The 21,428-nt window shown below is 41.7% G+C and overlaps 1 protein-coding gene across 2 annotated transcripts in view; it reads right to left on the bottom strand.

Annotated features, from left to right (window-relative positions):
* The window catches only part of SPATA17 (spermatogenesis associated 17), a gene marked incomplete at its 5' end in the record, with an annotated part of 239,616 nt that overhangs the window by 168,891 nt on the left and 49,297 nt on the right, over nt 1-21,428 (bottom strand). For both annotated transcript variants that reach the window (XM_056568354.1, XM_056568353.1), the window contains 1 exon segment: nt 19,062-19,165. In XM_056568354.1, coding sequence (XP_056424329.1) covers nt 19,062-19,165 — 104 coding nt within the window.

Genomic DNA, 21,428 nt, shown 5'->3' with positions numbered 1-21,428 from the left:
GGCAGTACAGGGGACCAGAGAAGAGCGGCCGGCCTATACAGTATACAGGAGGATCACCGTGGCTGACAAATGTGACAGCCGGGGCAATCTGACAGTGAGTCAGAGTACTACGACTCCTATCATGGAACAGTGTGTTCCATGATGGGAGTAGTAGTACTACCTAAAAAATGTAAAAAATAAAGGTTAAAAAGTCAAAAAAACACAAATACACTTTATTAAACACATTATTAAAAACATACTTTTTTTTCTTTTTTTTTACATCCCTACAGCATCCTTTTTTTTTTTTTTGGTACCCAAAAAAACGCCAAAGTGCAAAAAAAAGCTATTTCCACATAAAGCCTCAAACGCAAGAAAAAACGCCCGAAAAAAAGCCAAGAACGCAGGGCAGTTTTTCTGGAGTTTTTTCTGGCGTTTTTTTGGACAAAAAAAAACCACTGCAAAAAACTCAGTGGAGACCCAGACTTATAGTAGTTCTTCTACATAAAGGAAACATCTGTATTGTAGACTACAATGTCTTATATTGCAGTTTCCCAGGAGGTATGAGATGACTGCAGGGATCCTAACAGAAATACACAAAATAATCTTACTGTCGGGGGAAATTTAATGTACAAAAGGGTTGTCCAAACTCAATAGCCCCTTTAGGGGAAACTCTGTTATATTGATTAAAATGTGTTACAGACATGCTCCAAATTTTATTAGCCACAACTAAATTCTTTTCGATTCTTTTGATAATGCTCTTTACATTTGTACTATAGTTTTCAAATATTAATGTAGACAATCCACAAAAAATAAGAATGCCCTGGAAAATTCGACAAATGTCTTCATTCTAAAAAGGAAAAAAAAAAAAAAAGAACTGGACATTGATGGGAATGTAATGACACTTCACTATGGGACCATCCGTCATCTGACAGGGAGGAAGTCATTATTTAGATTAATTGCTGGGGGATCTAGGCCATGATCTGCAGAAGGGGGCAGAGGTCATCGCTGTCCAACCTCTCCCAAGACGGGGTCCATATAAATCTCTCATATCCTCATTCTGCTCATCAAAATGTATTAATTGTACAAGACCACTGCGTTCTGAGATCGCGGCGATGGCGTCAACCCTTCAAAGGCCGCAATCTTTCTCCAAGTGCGACTATTACGTGAAGCAGCAACAAGTGTTGGGGAGACGTAAGACAAAGTCTTTTTAGTGCAGTAAAGGTGGAATTTTACTTCACATTGAATCTTGAGGAGCAACTCCGGACATTGCTGCTGATAACATGAATATTTAAATTAGAATTAAATTTGTGAAGTTCTCCTTTAACACCTGAATGTTCTTTTTATCGAGGTAGATCAGTCATTTAAAAAAAAAAAAATTCTAATGTTTTCTATTGTGCTCTTTATTCTTTTGTAGTGAAAAATCCAGAGTATTTCTACATCAAATCTGCCCCAAATTTGTTGGAGATTTAACACTGTGGATTATATAAATGTTCTCCCAAAATATCAGAAAGCTGCAGTTGCGGATTCTCAGCCTTTATGTAGCAAAATTTACTGTTGGGCTATGTTCACATGGTGAAAATACAGATGGTCATTCTGCATTGTGCATGTTCCGCTGGCACTAGAACTGATCGGAAATGTGGCGTCTCAATAGACAGCAATGCATTAAAGGGGTATTTTTTTTATTTGACCATGCTACAGGGGCGGTTAAGTTAGTGTAGTTCATAATATAGTGTCTGTACCTGTGTGTGACGGTTTTCTCACAATTCTTCTGTGATTTTCACCCCAATATTTATTTTTAACATCATACAAAATGACTGTTGCCTCAGATTTTTCCCAGGTTGCAATGTGGCAGAGACCTGACATCACTAGTCAGCTGATGACAGGGAGCCTGTTTGCTTCAATGGGTGGAGCGATCGCTTGGTGGGAGAGAGATCAATCTGCAACTAATGCAACAGCTGTAGGCCCCCTGATTGAAAACCACACTGATTTGAATGGATGCAGCTCATTTATGTTTTAATGGGTGGGGTGGCTGATGTGTGGGAGGGAGGAAAATTGAATTGTGGGATTTGTAGTCAAAAAAAGAAAAGTCAAACAGGAAATATCAGTTCACAAAAAGCTAGCCACAGTGTTATGGTAATCTCACAACATAGCCATTTACCCCCAAGACAGGCGCAGATCCTTCCTAAACATGTCCATTACTGTCTGCCAAGTATGTACTAAAATCACCTTACGGTGGAGAACCCCTTTAAAGAGAGGAACCTGCAGAAACAATGAACCTATTTATTGTTTCTGTTGACACAAAAATCTGGATTTCCGCAGCAAGTGTTTCTGTCATGGAAATTCCACCATGTGCAAACTGCACCAGAATCCCATTGAAATCAAAGGGACTCTGCTGCAGCGGAATTTTCAAGCTGAATTTTTCTGGCAGATTCTGCTCGGAAATTCTGCCATGTGAACATGGCCATTGGCTAATTTCCACTGGATCTGACCTGGAAAAAAAAGTCAGTGCTAAATGTCAATGCTAAACCTTCTTGGTGTTTTTATGATTTTTTTTTTTCCCTTTCATAGACTTATACGGTAGAAAAACATCAAGATTTCTTGAAAAAAAAAAAAAAGCTATAGTCTCAACATGCTGTGAAAAAGCACCAAGTGGGTTTGGCATTTCATAAATCCCTATTGACTTGTAGCTAACATCTGGCTTCAGGGTTTTTTCAACTAAAAAACTCAGTGTGGATGTTGTGGCAGGGCATTTTTGCATCAAAAATCCAAGTGGAAACTCAGCCTAAGGGTACGTTCAGTGTATTTGAAGGACCGCTACATGGTGCCTTTAGATGTGTCTGCTTGGAGCGTCAATACGCCACTACGAGCAGAGACACTGAGATGTGTGAGTCGCTGCGCGCATGCGCAGTATACTCGCATATCGCAGCTCTCTGCTTAGACAGGTTTCTCAATACGTTTTTACCAATACGGGACCGTATACGGCTGGGGGGGGGGGGGAGCTAAAACCGGACGCTCCTGTATCCCTGCCCTATGGGGCCCATATGAAACGTATTTCAATGAGCCGACCGGAGTGAAACGCTGACAGCGGTTGGCTCATTTTCACCCTGTATGCGGTTTAGCCTCCGCTCATGGAGCAGGGGAAGCGGCCGTGACATGTGCAAGTACACCGTGCATGCACGGCAACTCGCACATGGCTTCAGTGTGTCTGCTCGTAGCCAGGGCCACCATCAGGGGGGTACAACCCATACAACTGTATGGGGCACGGAGTTTCAGGGGGCCTGGATGTCCCTGGACCTTTTTTTTTTTTTTTTATCATTATTATTTTATTGCTTTGTCAGTGAGTGACTGCGACTGTCACTCACTGACCGCTGGGTGCGGACCAGGCCTCATTGTCCGGGGGGGCGCACATTTAATTACTTCCTTCCAGGGCGTGAGCCCCTTAAGAGTAATTGACAGGCCAGGAGCTGATGGGAGTAGAGATGTCACGTGCCCTGCGCAGGCACGCACGTCCACTCCAATCACCTGACCTGTTCCTGTCTACGTCCCCGCGCGATCTCCTGGAGAAGCGATCCTCAGTTAAAGGGGGGGCAGCAGCAGCGGACTGCACCGATCCCCGGCGGCGGCAGGGTAGGTGAACTTGCGGGGGAGAGGAGGGATCGTGTTATGGGGGTGATGAGAGGTGCGGGAGGGTTATGGGGGTGATAAGAGGTGCAGGGGAGTTATGGGAGTGATAAGAGTTGCAGGGGGTTATGGGGGTGACAAGAGGTGCATGGGGGGTTATGGGGGTGATGAGAGATGCAGGGGAGTTATGGGAGTGATAAGAGTTGCAGGGGGTTATGGGGGTGACAAGAGGTGCATGGGGGGTTATGGGGGTGATGAGAGATGCAGGGGGTGTTATGGGGGTGACAAGAGGTGCAGGGGGGTTATGGGAGTGACAAGAGGTGCATGGGGTGGTTATGGGGGTTATAAGAGGTGCAGGGGGGTTAAAGAGTACCCCTTTAAGACAGCTTTTCCATACAGTGTGTCTCCAGCTGATAAAGGCTGTCTGGGCATGCTGGGAGTTGTAGTTTTGCAACAGCTGGAGACACACTGTTTGGAAAAGCTGCCTTACGGTATGGTGTCACTGTTCACAGCCGCAGTAAAGCAGATGAAATTTCCAAAAACTCAACCACAATCTGCACAAAAAGGGGGGATATTTATCAAAATCTGTGTAGAGGAAGAGTGGTGCAGTTGCCCATAGCAACCAATCAATTCTCTTCTTTCATTTTTCAAAAGGCGCTTCTTCCTCTACGCAGGTTTATAAATTTCCCACAATGTATGCAAACTCCATTGGCTTACAGGATGCAATCACATTACAGAATTTCCAAGCAAAGTTCCATTCTTAAATTCCGCTAGGTTTTCCGTTCACTCATTCACACTGAGGAATTTCCAGAATTCAGGAACATGTTCATTCTTTCAGTGGAATCTGCGCAGACTTCATTGCTGTCTATGATGACAGCACATGTCTGCACAGTCCTAGCCTCCTGCAATCTTTGCTGCAGATGGAATCTCCATCTGGAATATCTGCAGTGCCGTCTGCATTGTGAACATACCCTCGGATCCTCAGTGAAAGTTCAGGTGTGACCAGGGCCGGCTCTAGCCATAGGTTGAGTAGGCCGCTGCCTAGAGCGCCCCCTTGATGAGGGCGACTCCTGTGTGTTACAGTAGGTCACCTCAGTAGTAAGATAATGTCATTAGGAGGAGGTTTGTTACAGTGTGTCACCCCATAGTTGTAAGGTGGGGTGTGTCAAAGGGCAGTGCCAAGGGTTGCAAAAATCCTTGCACCAGCCCTGGGCGTGACAACATAGCAGAGGAAAACCTATTGAAGGCAATGGGAGTGCGCTGCAAGGCGGAATCCAAGTGGAATTCCGTGCAGATTCTGCCTTGATTTTGCATAGTGTGAACACGTCCATACACTGTCTGGATGGGACTCCGACATATCAGCTTCTTACTTTGACAGCTTGCCCGGCAGAAGCCCATAAAAACGCAATGTGAACCTAGTCTTATAAAGTCAAGTGCAATCATATTGGTGAAGGACTGAACACATGGTTATAATTGTATACAGACCCCCCACCCCACCCCCCCCCCGTACGCTAGGGTAATGCTCTGCTGGAAAGACAGACTGGTGTCATGACCTCAGGCCACGCATCAGGTCAGATCCTCGCCAGTCTCCGTGTCACATAATGTCTCTGTGTTCGCTCCCCACTGTCATGTTTGCGACACGCGAGCCGCCTCAATAACGCAGACTGTGTCCTCACTTTACTGATCAATCTTAATTTTATGCTTAAGTGAGATTAAAACGGAGCGGCTCCTATTTAGTTTAATACAACCTGGAAGCCTATTACGTGCTGTAAGTTATCAAACCCAAATTACCGGTCGATTAGCTGAAGGACTGAGGGTCACGTAAAGCAGGAGAGCGGCTAACAATCCTGAACAAAAAAAAAGAGACGACAATCCCGTAATGGCCCACACGAAACGCAGCGACTATCGCACAAAGCCTGTGGGCTACACCTGCACTTTCAGGATTTGCCCTTCAGACTTGATCTGGGATGGAAAAAAAAAAATACAAAATGGTTTTCTTAACTTTTTGTAAAAAAAACGCATATGTCTGTGTCTGATTTGGTATCACAAGGCAGAATCACGAGCGCTGTAATGGACGACGTGTTTTCAATTGGTCTTCATATAAACATAGGTTGATACATATAAACAAGTTTCCACTTGTTTTTTTTTTCCTGCGTTTTTTTGTGTGAAAAAAACGCCAGTGCAATTTCTTACATCTGACATTTTTTCTGGAATTTTTGCATTTGAGTAGAAATTGCATTTTTGACCCCTTTGGCGTTTTTTCAAAATTTGTTGGGTACCAAAAAATAAATAAACACAAAAGGATGAAGTGATGGAAAAAAGTTATTTAACGAAACTTATATTTTTTATAATGAAATTTTAATTATTTTTTAAACAGGGATCAATTTATGTGAGCGGGCAGGGCACTTAAAAAAAAAAAATATTTTTTAGGTAGTACTACCATTTCCAGCATGGAATGCACTGTTTCATGATGGGAGTAGTTGTACCTGTAGCAATAGACAGATCGCCCCGGGTGTCACTCTTGACACCCGATGCGATCGTCCATAATAAAGCAGAGATGCGGAGCGGCTCTATACAGCGCTCACATCTCTGCACTATACTCCGGGCCGGCCAGTGATGTGAATAGAACATCACTCATTTATATTTTCTGCCCAGAATGGGGATTGGCCAGATGGTGGCAGCCAATCACCGCTCTCAGAGGGAGGTATGAATGGTGAGTGACCAGCTGGAGTATAGTGCAGAGATGCGAGCGCAGGAGAAAACCGATCCGCATCTCAGGGATGAAGGATGATCACAGTGGGTATCAGGAGTGATAACTGCTGTGATCTTTCCTTAACTGCAGGTACTACTACTCCCACCATGGAGCACACTCTACTCCATGCTGGGAGCTGTAGTACCTGTATTAATAGACAGATCACAGTGAGTGTCACTCCTGACACCCGCTGTGACCCTCCTGTATATTGTATAGATGCGGGCGGGCCGCTCTTCTATGGTCCCCTGCACTGACGTATATATATACTCCTATTCATATTTCCCACAGAGAGTTGTAATTGGCTGGAACCACCTGGCCAATCACAGCTTTCTGTGGGAAATATGAATAGGCATATATATTTATACGGCAGTGCAGGGGACCATGGAAGAGCGGCCGGACGCATCTATACATCATACAGCAGGATTGCAATGGGTGTCAGAAGTGACACGAGAGATCTGTCAATTAGTACAGGTACTACTACTCCCATCATGGAACAGTGTGTTCCATGCTGGGAGTAGTAGTACTACCTAAAAAAATATAAAAAAGTGAAAAACACACACACTACATACTTATTATTGTCGACTACATTTTTAATACCCTGCCTGCCCACATAAATTAATAAAAATTAATAAAATTTTGTTATCTATATATATATAAAACTCAATGTGTGTGTGTGTGTGTATGTGTGTATGTTCCAGCATCACATCCAAACCGCTAAAGATATTAACATGAAACTTGGCCACATGTTACTTATATGTCACCAACAAACATAGGATAGGTGATTTAACCCTTACTTACCCCCATTTGCCAGGGGCAGGGTTTATGTTTAAAGTCCCATACAAGTCTATGGGAAATATATGTTACTGCATAACTTCCAAACGGCTGGAGATATTTCGATAATACTTGGTCACATATTACTTACATGTCCATTTAAAATATAGGATAGTTAATTTAACCCTTAACTACCCCCATTTGTGAGAGTCAGGGTTTTTGTTAAAACGCCCATACAAATCAATGGGAAATGTATGTTCCCACATAACTTCCGAACGGCTGGAGATATTTCAATACCTGGTACACATACTACGGGTTGGGATATGAGGTCGGGATAGGAAGTCAAGATAGGAGGTCAAGATAGGAGGTCGAGATAGGAGGACGGGATAGGAGGATGGGATAGGAGGACGGAATAGGAGGTCGGCATAGGAGGCTGAAATAGGAGGACAGGATCTGAGGTCGAAATAGGAGGACGGGATAGGAGGACGGGATAGGAGGTCAAGATAGGGGGTCGGGATAGGAAGACGGGATAGGAGGATGGGATAGGAGGTCGGGATAGGAGGACGGGATAGGAGGTCGAAATAGGAGGTCGAGATAGGAAGTTGAGATAGGAGGATGGGATAGGAAGACGGGATAGGAGGTCGAGATAGGAGGTCGGGATAGATGGACTGGATAAGAGGACGGGATAGGAGGTCGGGATAGGAGGTCAGGATAGGAGGTCGAGATAGGAGGACAGGATAGGAGGTCATGATAGGAGGTCGAGATAGGAGGATGGGATAGGAGGACCGGATAGGAGGACGGGATAGGAGGTCGGGATATGAGGAAGGGATATGAGGACGGGATAGAGGACGGTATAAGAGGTCGGGATAGAAGGTCGAGATATGATGACGGGCTAGGAGGTTGGCATAGGAGGTCGGGATAGGAGGACAGGATAGGAAGACGGGATAGGAGGACGGGTTAGGAGGTCGGGATATGAGGATGGGATAGAGGACGGGATAGGAGGTCGGGATAGAAGGTCGATATATGATAAAGGCGTAGGAGGTCTGGATAGGAGGTCGGGATATGAGGACGGGATATGGGGTCGGGATATGACAACAATATATGAGGACGGGATATGAAGTCAAAAGCTTCCTCCTTTGTTTATTTTCCTCCCCAACAAGGATGAGGAAGGAAAAACCGGGCAACGCCGGGTACTCAGCTAGTATATATATAAAACTCAATGACAGACATTTATCAAGCGATTTAGTTAAAAATTTTTACAAAAAATTTCGCACAAATGTCGCACTTTCGCACCTGCGACTACGGGACTTTTCGTGCAACATTTTGACTGGAAAGCGGGAAAAGCAAGTTTTCCAAAACTTAACTAGGTAGTAATAATTTTAAAATGGACTATGGGTAGTCTGGTATTCATTAACTGCGACAGTCGCAACTGCGCAAAAAAAGTCGCAACAAGGTTAAAAATGTACTAAATTTACTCAAGCTCAAACATGGAGCAGAAAAAGCTACTACCAAAGTAAAAAAGGAAAAATTGCTTACGTGAAAGAAATTTAGCAACAGGCTGAAACCAGTTGATAAATAAGTCACACATAAGCAATAAAAAAGTAAAGAAAAAATTACTAAAAAAAGGAATACATATGCAAACATTGATAAATGTCCCTAAATGTGTGTGTGTTCCAGCATCACGTCCAAACAGCTAAAGATATTAACATGAAACTTGGTCACATGTTACTTATATGTCAACAACAAACATAGAATAGGTAATTTAACCCTAACTCACCCCCATTTGCCAGGGGCGGGGTTTTTGTTTAAAGTCCCATATAAGTCTATGGGAAATATATGTTACTGCATAACTTCCAAACGGCTGGAGATATTTCGATAATACTTAGTCACATGTTATTTATATGTCAACTAAAAATATAGGATAGTTAATTTAACCCTTAACTACCCCCATTTGTGAGGGTCGGGTTTTTGTTTAAAGTTCCATGAAAATCTACGGGAAGTATATGTTCTGGCATGACTTCCGTACGGCTGGAGATATTTCAATAATACCTCGTACATATATTACTTATATGTCAAATAATAAGATATGATAGATAAATTAACCCTTACCTACATGCTTATATAAAAAATGGTTTTTTGTTTCAAGTCCCATGCAAGTATATGGGACTTCCAGTACCTTACTCCACAAGCTTCGCTCTGCATCTCCTGGTGAATGTGTCATTCCGGCTTGCAAACCACACCCCATCTCACAAAGACATGCCCACTGTTTAAGCCCCACCCCTTTTATTATCTACCCTTTTTGTGCATCGGTCTAGCTTGCAAATCACGCCCAGTCCCCCAAAGCAACATTTCCTTCTATTTTAAGCTTATAATATCTTCATTACAAATCAGTCTTACCTGAGGACAGGATATGAGGATGGGATATGAGGTTGGAATATGAGGTCGGAATATGAGAACAGCATATGAGGTTGGGATATGTGGACGGGATAGGAGGATGGGATAGGAGGTCGGGATAGGAGGTCAGGATAGGAGGTCGGGATAGGAGGTCGATATATGAGGACGGGATATGAGGATGGGATATGGGGTTGGGATATGACAACAATATATGAGGATGGGATATGAAGTCAAAAGCTTCCTCCTTTGTTGATTTTTCTCCCCAACAAGGATATGGGATATGAGGATGGGACATAAGGACGAGATATGAGGTCGGGATATGAGGAAGAGATATGAGGATGAGATATGAGGTCGGGAAAATGAGGACAGGAAAATGAGGACGGGATATGAGGTCCGGATATGAGGTCGGGATATGAAGTCGGGATATGAGGACGGGATATGAGGACGGGATATGGTGTTGGGATATGACAACAATATATGAGGACGGGATATGAAGTCAAAAGCTTCCTCCTTTGTTGATTTTCCTCCCCAACAAGGATTACAGCTAGTAATAAAGATAAATTTCGTTAAATACAATTTTTTCCATCACTGCTGTATCTTTTTTAATATATTTTTTTTAAATCGTACCCTACGAAATTTTATTAAATAAGGTATCTCCATCACTTTTTGGATCGCTAAAGTTCAAAAAAGAATAAAAAACACTTGCAAAAACGCCAAAGTTAAAACCAACATTTGTTTTTCTTGACATTTTACTCCTATAGACTTCTATGGGAGAAAAAAGCCACAATTTCAGAGAAAAAAATGCCATAGGCTCAACATGCTGCAACTTTGCAAAACCACCAAGGAGCGGAAAAACGCCAAAAAAAGGTGGAAAAACGCCAAACTGAAAAATGTAAAAATCATTTTGGTATTTCTCATTGATTTACAGCTGACATCTGGCAGCAGTGGAAACAAGTGGAAACTTAGCCTAAGTATTCTTAGGCTAGGTTCACAATATGGAATCTTCTAGGACCGCGCAGACACTGCAGTCATCAATAGACTGCAATGTGTTCCGCTAGTATTTCCGCCTGAAGAATGAGCAACGCCATTCTTTAGGCGGAAATTTTCAAGCGGATTTTTTAAAATTCCGCTTCACGAATTCCGAAGCGTGAATTTGTGAACGGAAACCCATTCACTATACTATACATTTTAGTAAGCAGAATTTCTGCCTGCAATTTCAAAGCGGAATTGCAGGCAGAAATTCCACAGTGTGAACCGAGCCTTAGGCTACGTTTCCACTTTTTTCTGGCAGTTTTTGGAATACGGCCACTGCAGTTTTTGAGCCAAAGCCAGAAGTGGATTCAAAAGGAATAGGACATATAAAGGAAGAACGTATACTTCTCTTCCCTTATGGATCCACTTCTGACTTTGGCTCAAAAACTGCAGAGGTAGTTTTTCAAAAACTGCCAGAGAAAAAACAAAATGGAAACTTAGCCTAAGAATGCCACAAGTTATTTATTTATTTTTTGCACCAATTTAAAATCCAAAAAAGTTCGGACCGGAAAATGCACATCACACGTAATGAGATATCAACTGGCTGCAGAAAGTTAAACAGATTTGTAAATTACTTTTATAAAAAATCTTAATCCTTTTAGTACTTATGAGCTGCAGAAGTTGAGTTGTTCTTTTCTGTCTAAGTGCTCTCTGATGACACGTGTCTCGGGAACCGCCCAGAGTAGAAGCAAATCCCCATAGCAAACCTCTCCTATTCTGTGCAGTTCCCTAGACAAGCAGAGATGTCAGCAGAGAGCACTGTTGCCAGACAGAAAAGGACAACTCAACTTCAGCAGCTGATAATTATTAGAAGGATTAAGATTTTTTAATAGAAGTAATTTACAAATCTGTTTAACTTTCTGGAGCCAGTTGATATAAACATTTTATTTTTTCCTGGAATACCCCTTTAACTTACTGTGGACCAAACCAATGCACAGTTACTACCTAAAATAATGGACTGATCCAAAAAACTGTCCCAGCTGTCTCTTAGCTAACTGTGGACCGAACCAACGCACAGTTACTACCTACAGTAATGGATTGATCCAACACAGCAGCACATGTTATATATAGAACCTATGAAATCATTCCCTTCTGTTTGACCGATTTCAGTGTGCCTGGGGCCCTATAGTGAATGGTGATGCGCTTAAAGGGGTACTCCACTGGCCAGCATTTGGAACTAAATGTTCCGAACACTGTTTTCGCGCTGCGGGGGTTTGTCCACACCCCTCGTGGCCTCGCGACCACGCCCCCTCAATGCAAATCTATGGGACTCCCATAGACTTGCATTGAGGGGGCGTGGACGCGACATCACTAGGGGCGTGGACGACCCCCACAGCGCAAAAACAGCATTCGGAACATTTAGTTCCGAACGCTGGCCAGTGGAGTACCCCTTAAATTTTTGCTGCAACTATACAGGACACAATGCTTTTCTTTTAATGAGCAATAAAATGGAGGAAAAAAAAGGAGGTAGCGCCGGGTGCGGTGTAGGTCTTTATCCGGTATAGGTAGGTACCCAGGTGGGGGTAGCGTGTTCCTTGCCGGTGATGGTAGCTTGGTATGCAGGCCAGCAGCGTGAGGACGGAGCCCAAGGAGAGTCCGTAGAGTAATGCAGAAGTATTGGAGGAAAAAAACTGCGTTGGCGCTCCCAAGGAAGTAACCCAAGTCGTGGGTATTGATGCAAAATAATTTATTCTTACAGCATAAGAAATAAAAAAAAAAATAATAAATATAAAGCAAGACGCGTTTCGGGAGTCACAGCTCCCTTTTTCAATTGCAGGTGGTTACAGCAACCACGTGCAATTGAAAAAGGGAGCTGTGACTCCCGAAATGCGTCTTGCTTTATATTTATATTTATTATTATTTTCTTTGATTTCTTATGCTGTAAGAATAAATTATTTTGCATCAATACCCACGACTTGGGTTGCTTCCTTGGGAGCACCAACGCAGTTTTTTTTCCCTCCAATACTTCTGCATTTCTTTTAATGAGGAAGCAGCAGAAAAATGAGATATGTGCGGAGCAGTAAGCATGATGCCACCCAGACCCAGTGTACGCTAAGTAAAGTATTTTCAGAGTTTTCTCCTAACTTTTCAGGGTCATCGTGCTGTTTTTGCCCGGTGTTACCTTCGCTCCAGAACGCGGCTAAGCCATTGCTAAGCAGGGTATTTATCACTGATTAGGCTGCAGTAAAACACCTTCAAACTCCAGTAAACCCATCTCATTTATATTTCATTATCTGGGAACTCCTGTGTAACATAAATTGACTCACATGTAGTTAAGGGCAGCTTGTTGTCAGCTTTTCTACTGTGCGTAAATTAATCTTACTGTTACAGGTATCAAGCAATCACTGTCTGTCTAACATCCGCCGTATATGTAGATGGTGCTGGGCTATCTATAACCTCCGGACGCCCCTTGTACATGGAGAAATGACCTCCTTTGTTCTTCTGTATTAGACTCCGCAAGAATTTTATGTGTCGCCATTACTGCTCTTTTGCTAATGCAGAAAATGCAACATGGTGTTTTATAGCCTGCATCATTGACGTTAAAGGGGTATTCCAGGAAAAAAACTTTTTTTTTATATCAACTGGCTCCAGAAAGTTAAATTACTTCTATTAAAAAAATCTTAATCCTTCCAATAATTATCAGCTGCTGAAGTTGAGTTGTTCTTTTCTGTCTGGCAACAGTGCTCCTTGCTGACATCTCTGCTTGTCTCGGGAACTGCACAGAGTAGAAGAGGTTTGCTATGGGGATTTGCTTCTACTCTGGACAGTTCCCGAGACAGGTGTCATCAGAGAGCACTTAGGCAGAAAAGAATAACTTAACTTCAGCAGCTCATAAGTACTGGAAGGATTAAGATTTTTTTAATAGAAGTAATTTACAAATCTGTTTAACTTTCTGGAGCCAGTTGATATATGTATATAAAAAAAAGTTTTTTCCTGGATAACCCCTTTAACCTACAGGGGGCATATGACAGCAAATGTGTTCATGCTATTCTATGAGATATAGCAGCAGCAGTATATAGATAAAGGTGGAGGGGAGGGGTCTGGAAACTGCCATGAGTATCTGATAGGTGATGATGTCTTCCTGTAGTTCAGAGGAAGTCAGCTGACCCAGGACTGACCACTTCCTCTACACCTTATGAACTGTGAACTGGATCATTAATGACCATGACCCAGTTACAGTAATGAATAAAACTGATGGTGCTGCACGACTAGTGATGGTGAGTGTCCAAGGAACCGGCAGAATAAAAAGAGTTGGAGACCAGGAGTGCTTCTTTAAAACTAGAAAATCGGAAAACCTCTATTGGCCAACTTCAATCTCAATGCCAGGTTCTCACAGCAGCTGTGGCTGTGCATACATAAAATCTGCGCCTACATGCAGTTGCCAATGAATGCATGGTTTGGCCGGTGATACCGCAGTTCTACTAGAAAAATTGCATGGTCATTAGCCACCATATGTGGGCATTGTTCTTTAAAGACAACCCACTTTAAAATCTACCTGTAATAATGATCTCCTGGCCATTTTTCAACGGTTGTGAGGTCCCACCACGCCCCCTCCATTTATGTCTAAGGGAGGGTGTGTGGCGAGATGCCACGGCCTCCAGAATCCAGCGCTCTGAACCCCGGACCCCCGCGATCAGACATTAGGGAGGGCACAAGGAGGAAAACATAAAAATAGTGACTGTCTGTGCTGTGTAAGACGACAGGCTAATCATAGCTGGGTAAGGCCTTTGACAGTGCACCAATACTCGGAGACCTTAAAGGGGTACTCCACTGGCCAGCATTCGGAAGTAAAAGTTCCGAACGCTGTTTTCGAGCTGTTGGGGTCGGCCATGCTCCTCGTTACATCATGGTCATGCCCCCTCAATGCAAGTCAATGGAAGGGGGCGTGATGCCCCCTTCCATTGACTTGCATTGAGGGGGCATGACCATGATGTCACAAGGGGCATGGCAGACCCCCACAGCGCAAAAACAGCATTCCAAACATTTACTTTTGAATGCTGGCCAGTGGAGTACCCCTTTACAGGGGTACTCCCGTGGAAAACTTTTTTTTTTTTTAATCAACTGGTGCCAGAAAGTTAAACAGATTTGTAAATTACTTCTATTAAAAAATCTTAATCCTTCCAGTACTTTTTAGGGGCTATAAACTACAGAGAAAATGCTTTACTTTTTAGATTTCTCGGATGTCACGACCACAGTGCTCTCTGCTGACCTCTGCTGTCCATTTTAGGAACTGTCCAGAGCAGGAGAAAATCCCCATAGCAAACATATGCTGCTCTGGACAGTTGCTAAAATGGACAGAGGTGTCAGCAGAGAGCACTGTGGTCATGACATCAGAGAAATCTAAAAAGTAAAGTATTTCCTCTGTATACTAAAAAGTTTTGGAAGGATTAAGATTTTTTAATAGAAGTAATTTACAAATCTGTTTAACTTTCTGGCACCAGTTGATTTAAAAAAAAAAAAAAAGTTTTCCATGGGAGTACCCCTTTAAAGGGGTACTTCATTGCTAGACATCTTATCCCCTATCCAAAAAAATAGGGGATAAGATGTCTAGCAACAAAGTACCGCTTTAAAGGTCTCCCCAATATTGTCACAGGCTTGACCCAGCTATGATTCGCCTGTCGTCTTACACGGTGCAGACAGTCACTATTTTATGGTGTTTTCCTCCCTGTGCCCTCCCTAATAATAGAATGCCTATCTCATTACGGCTTCCACATTCATATGACGGCGCAGGCCATACATTTTTAAACCACACATATCAGTTCTGTTTGCCTTGTTCACTATTGGAGATTAACCAGAAATCTTTTCGAATAATAATTAGCCATAAATAATAGCGCCTCGGCGTTCTCCGAGAATCCTCCCCAGTTGTCTCTATTTACAAACTGTTTACTGCTTTTTGTGTCCTTGAGAGAGAAATCAGGGACGCAATTCAATGCAAAAAAAAAAAAAAAACCCGCGGTCAAGATACCAGAGTTCATAAATTTTCTTCAGCTTCGGATGAGTTCAAAGAATTACCATGTAAGAAAGCCTTACAGAAGGAATTTATCTGATTATTGCGGTAATAATTACCCAGCTGTTTATTGCAGATAGAGAAATAATTCATGCAGGCAATAGGCCGTGCTTGCAGTGACACTCCGCATTTAGTAAATATGCAAACAGTTCGCTTCTAATTAATCGAGCGCGAGGATGCCCTTATTAAACGTATAAACTAAAAGTGCCTTCCTGACAAGTGATGAATTGTTACATCGCGCAAACTCTTGCCACAGAATTATTGGCATGAACTTGGGGTTTAACTTCATTAAGAGATCTTATGGGAGAGTTAAATGAGGATGGACAGCGTAACAAGGCCGCGCTGACAGCCAGTTTCAGTTTAATGAAACTGCACCAAATTTCACTTGGAGCGGAATAAATCGACTAAAGTACGAACGAGGTGGACCTGAGGGACATTCACGTAGAAGGTGTCTATGGGAGAAGAAGGTGCAGTCAACAATGGTAACCCAGGTTTGCGATGCTAGAAATTGTACGTTTCATATAGGGTTGATATGGGCTATGGTGAGACTGAGACTTTCTGATAGGCCCCAGGCTCTGACACTATAATGGGCCCCAAAGGCCTAGCAGAAGACAACCCCATTTGGAGGTGATTTTGGAGCCGATGACTTGTTACTAGGGTCTATTTGTTATGGGATGATCACAAATAACCTATTAGATGCCATATATGATTAAGACTACAATGGAATTAATAGTGGACGTGTATAAAATGGGGAATACCACTTCATAAAATCCTAGCTTCATAAGTTATCATATAACGTCTTCTATGTATGCTCAATGTCCCTGACGTGGGGCCTTCCCCGGATACTCAAAGAGCCGACCTGAGAAAATCTGGACTTTACAACATCTTGACAACCGGATCTATGCAGATTACCATATTGTAACCTGGTCTTGTTAATATGTAATGACCTTTGTTTATTATTCTACATACTTATATTTTCTTTACTGTCAAATATCTGTTTTAAAGAAAAATTCTTTAATAAAAAACTGTTGAACAAAAAAAAAAAAAAATGGGGAAGCTTTCTCAAAATACTTTCCCCTGGTGGCCCTAAGGAACCTATAAAAAAAAACATAGAAATGTCGTAGAGACATATTAATAGTTTTGGTCAGTCTGGATCTAAGTGTTCAGACTCCAATCATTCAGGAGAACAAGCTGGGAGACACAGTTCGGGGAGAGGCGCAAGTCAATGGAAGAGTGCTCCTTTCTTGCTGGTTCTCATCATCGTTGACCACTGAGACCCCGATCGATAAAAAGTTTTGACATGTCCCTAGTACGTTTTAGTTTAAGTAAACAAAAGCCAGCACACATATGCTCCAGAAGTACCCAGAAGAACTAGGATAGCAGTGAGGAGTACACCATAGGAGAAACCAGTTGGACATCAGTATTCACTGTACAGAGCAATAAAGTTATGTTCGGCAGTCATGGCTGTGAATAAAAGGGAGCATTAAAGCTGCAGTGTTACTCTCTTCCAACTAACCCCTACTTCTTCCTAACTGGCTGAAATAACATAAACATTGTGAACAGATGGAAGAGAATGTGACAGCAGAACGAGACTACACATGGTTTGTTTGTTGTAAGTCTGCATAAGAGATGTAGAAATTTGGAATTCAAATCTATTTTAAAATTGCTTTATGTTCAATTTTAGATGTACTGGTCAATTAAAAAAAATGGTTGTGATGGTGAACATAGCCAATATCAGGTATGATGTTTAAAGTGTACCTGTCATTATAAAAAAAATCTTATGTAATAGAGACATACTGTAATGACTTAACCTGGTTGTGGCCCTTAGGTTAAATTTTCTGGTGTTTGGCTGAAGCATCATGTGCTGCTTTGACAACGCCCAGGTCAATCACTTCTCCTCTCTCTGTCCAAACCCTATTTCAGGAGGATATAAATTCCCAGCCAGCCTGCCATTCCTTGTCTGCGTTTGTCTTGATCTGATCTTGTTTTTGCTCCGGGCTTTTGCTAGCCTGTGTTTTTGACCCTTGGCTATTGTCACCTGACCATTCTCCTGTCTTCTGCATATGTACTGTTTTGCTTTCTGGTAAAGACGTGGTATGTTAAACTCTATTTTCACATTTGTTTGTGGATTCCCTGTCTGTCTTTTGTCTTTAGTTCTGTGCCTGTTTACCTTTTGTATTCTGACCTGTGTCCCTGAATTTTATACAGTTTTTTTTTTTTTTTTAACCCTGTGGCGCCACTGCACTTTATTCCAGTATATGGAACAGTGCCCAGTTGTGGATCCATCACTTAGGGCAGGTATACAAGTAAGAAGGAAAGGTGGTTTTAGGTGAGAGCAGGGTTGCTCTATTCCCTGCCCAAAATATTCAGACCCCGTCCGGGTAGAGGAACAACTCAGGAAAGGTGCACGCCTAGTGTGTTATGTGACGGTCCAGGATTAAGAGGTGTCAAGTGATTGGGATAGACTCATAATGTAAGTCTATGAGACTGTCCTGTTTTGCATAACAAAGAGACCCCGACCGATGAAAACTTTTTACAGATCCCTAGGACATTTTAAAGGTTTTTATAATGACAGGTACTGTTTATGATATAGTTGTGGATTGCTTCATGTCTATTTTTATAATATCTCTCATCACTGTGAGACGTCGCTGATATCACATTCTATACACGCATATTATTATGCTACCAGTTTACCAGTCCTGATAGTGCTTGTCAAAAAGGTGTATGTTGTAACAGGAACGAGAAGTAAATAATTCAACCTATCAATATTTCAGACGAAGAAAGGAAGAAAGGATTGTGGAATTGGATTTTATAATGAACCGTGTTGTAATTTGTAAACAAGGCCACATGCTGACACGTGTCTGGGGAGATGCCGGCCGCGGGTAAACAGCTTTAGAAATATACAAATGCATTGTGAAAAGATATTTCCGCTACTGTACAAACAATATACACTTCTGATACCTTTAGCTATCCGCTAGCTGAAAAGTCCATCCTGTGAATTCATCATTTACATTTGACCTTCACCAAATCATTTACATCCGTGGAGTATACGGTATAGATGCTACAAATACAGTGCACATCAAAAAATATGCAAAAGCTTGAAATGACAATTACAAATTCTGAGAATAGAATCTGAAAAATAGCTGCAATATATTAATAATAATGTCTTATTTTTTTCCCTTTTAGTGGACGGCTGCTGTATGTTATTGAGTTTATTTAAAGGGGTACATTTAGTTCTGAACACTGTGCGCGCCCTGCGGGGTCGTCCACGCCCCCTCGTGACATCACATCCCACCCCCTCAATGCAAGTCTATTGGAGGGGGCGTGGCATCTCCAAGATTACAGACTACAAAAAAGCCCTGTGTAGTCTGATTCTACATTTTCCCTTCCACCTGTCTGCTACTTTTTTTTCTAAATGAAGGAAACAAATGCGGCAGCCAAAGCTGCAATACGCTGCATTACTTTGTATACGTGCAGAATAAAGTAAAATGCTTCACATCTCACCTTACAAACTTATTTTTGATGGCAACACCTTCCAAATACTTCTTTAGTGCATAATAATTGTGGACGTATTTCCGGACATAATATCCTCGCCATCTTTTCTGAATCTAAAGGAAAAAAAAATTGATAAATCTCTGAATAATATTTTTTTTCATTTTGTACATGGTAATTTAGAATAGTTTCATTGTATTTGAACAGTGGGTTTTGGTACCTATGGTTAACTTACTATATATATATAGTATATATTAACTTATCCAGTACAGCATATGGATATCATAAAAGGCAGACCTCCCCCCCATAGACCTTCTATCTATGAACCAGAACCTTTGGCAATCACGCTTCAATAAAGAATACAATTCTATGGGAAACATGAAACATCTTTGGAGGTTAAAGGGGTACTTCGGTGGAAAATATATATTTTTTCCATATCAACTGGCTCCAGATAGTTGAGCAGATTTGTAAATTACTTCTATTAAAACATCTTAATCCTTTCAGTATTTATCAGCTGCTGTATACTACAGAGGAAGTTGAGTTGTTCTTTCCAGTCTGACCACAGTGCTCTCTGCTGACACCTCTGTCCAGATTAGGAGCAAATCCCCATAGGAAATCTCTCCTGTTCCGGACAGTTCCTGACATGGACAGAGGTGTCAGCAGAGAACACTGTGGTCACACTGTGGTCAAACTACACAACTTCCTGTGGAGCATACAGCAGCTGATAAGTACTGGAAGGATTACAACATTTTAATAGAAGTAATTTACAAATCTGTTTAAGTTTCTGGCACCAGTTGATTTGAAAAAAAAAAAAAAAAAAAAAAAAGTTGTTTTCCACTGGAGTACCCCTTTAAAGAGATATTCCCATCTCATAAAGTGAGGGAATATCTTTAGGCCAGTGTTTCCCAACCAGGGTGCCTTTGGCTGACCAGGAATGCTGGTCGTAGGCATGTTGGGAAACACTGCTCTAGGCAATGCATTCATTATATGATGGAGGGTGGCTGACTTCTGGGACTCCCAGTGATTCAGAGAATAAAGGGGATTCACTGTTGAGTCCCCTTGTGACTTTATCTGTGTACAGTGGCCTACTCCTTGGCCCCCTAACTGTGCATGGAACTGTAGCCGGTGCCCGTATACCTTGTACTAAGGTGTATAGTGGCTTACAGACACTTCCTCGACAGATGACGTCAGTAGACAGAAGGGTCAGATGTGTTTGATTTTCACCACCTCACCCTTTTGCTCATGGAGAGATTAGCCGAAGCCAGAGCTGCCTCTCCTCCCCAAAGAGGAAACATGAATGTTCAGCTGTGTTTAATGTTCATGTGATTGGGATGGTCAGGATAGATAATGGTTGGCTAACTTTACTTGTGCTATAGGTCCCTGCAAGTCAGGTGGACAGGGCCATAGTGCTGGGGAAAAACAGGAAACAGGACACAACACTATACCAGTGATGTGACCCAGAATCATTGGGGGTCAGAGAAGTCAAATACCCAACATCACATCACTTTGCAGGGGGTGTGAAAAAACAAAAAACGACTTGCCCAAGGGACTAAAACAGAGCCCAATTTACTTGTCCCTCATGACGATCCACTTGTCCAGGCCAATTTTCGTTTCTACACTCTCGTTTTTTCCTCCTCGCCCTATAATAGCCATAACACTTTTATTTTTCCATCTACAGACACATATAATGGATTGTTTTTTTTTGCAAAACCACTTGTACCTTTCGTTTTCCATAACATATGCTCCAAAACAAAAACTAAAAAATATTGGTGAGGTGAAATTGAAATAAAATTTTTCGCTTTACGCCATTTACCTTGTGGTCAGCTAACATGTTATTTTGATACTTTAGGTCATTCTGATTACAGCAATACCAGATTTGTAGTTTCCATCATGTTTTCCAAATTTAAAAAGAATTCTGAACTTATTCAAAAAATTTGACTGCTATTTTCTAAAGCCTTTTCTATTTTTTTTTTGTGTGCCAGGTTGTATGAGGGCTATTTTTTTGCACCATAATCATTTTTTTTTGTATTGGTACCATTTTGGTATTGATCTGACTTTTTAATTGCTTTTAACTTTTTACTGGGATATTATAAAAATTGCAATTCTGGGGTTTGGAAATTTTTTTTTTTACCATACAGGATATATAATGTTATATATATATATATATATATATATATATATATATATATATATATATATATTTTTTTTTTAAATATATTTTTATTAAACAGTTTTCAATAAACAAAACGGAGGACAAAAGGAAATGAAAATGACATAGGCAATAACCATGACATTATAAGAAGTGCAATACAGAAAAACATTGCTTAGGTATAGCAAACAGGCCACCTAAGACATTTGACCCCCCCCCCCCCCCCTCCA

This window comes from Hyla sarda, chromosome 3 (genome assembly GCF_029499605.1).
Source record: "Hyla sarda isolate aHylSar1 chromosome 3, aHylSar1.hap1, whole genome shotgun sequence".
In the NCBI taxonomy this organism is placed as follows: domain Eukaryota; kingdom Metazoa; phylum Chordata; class Amphibia; order Anura; family Hylidae; genus Hyla; species Hyla sarda.
Note: the sequence above shows the minus strand (reverse complement) of the source record. Positions and strands in the feature narration are given on the sequence as shown.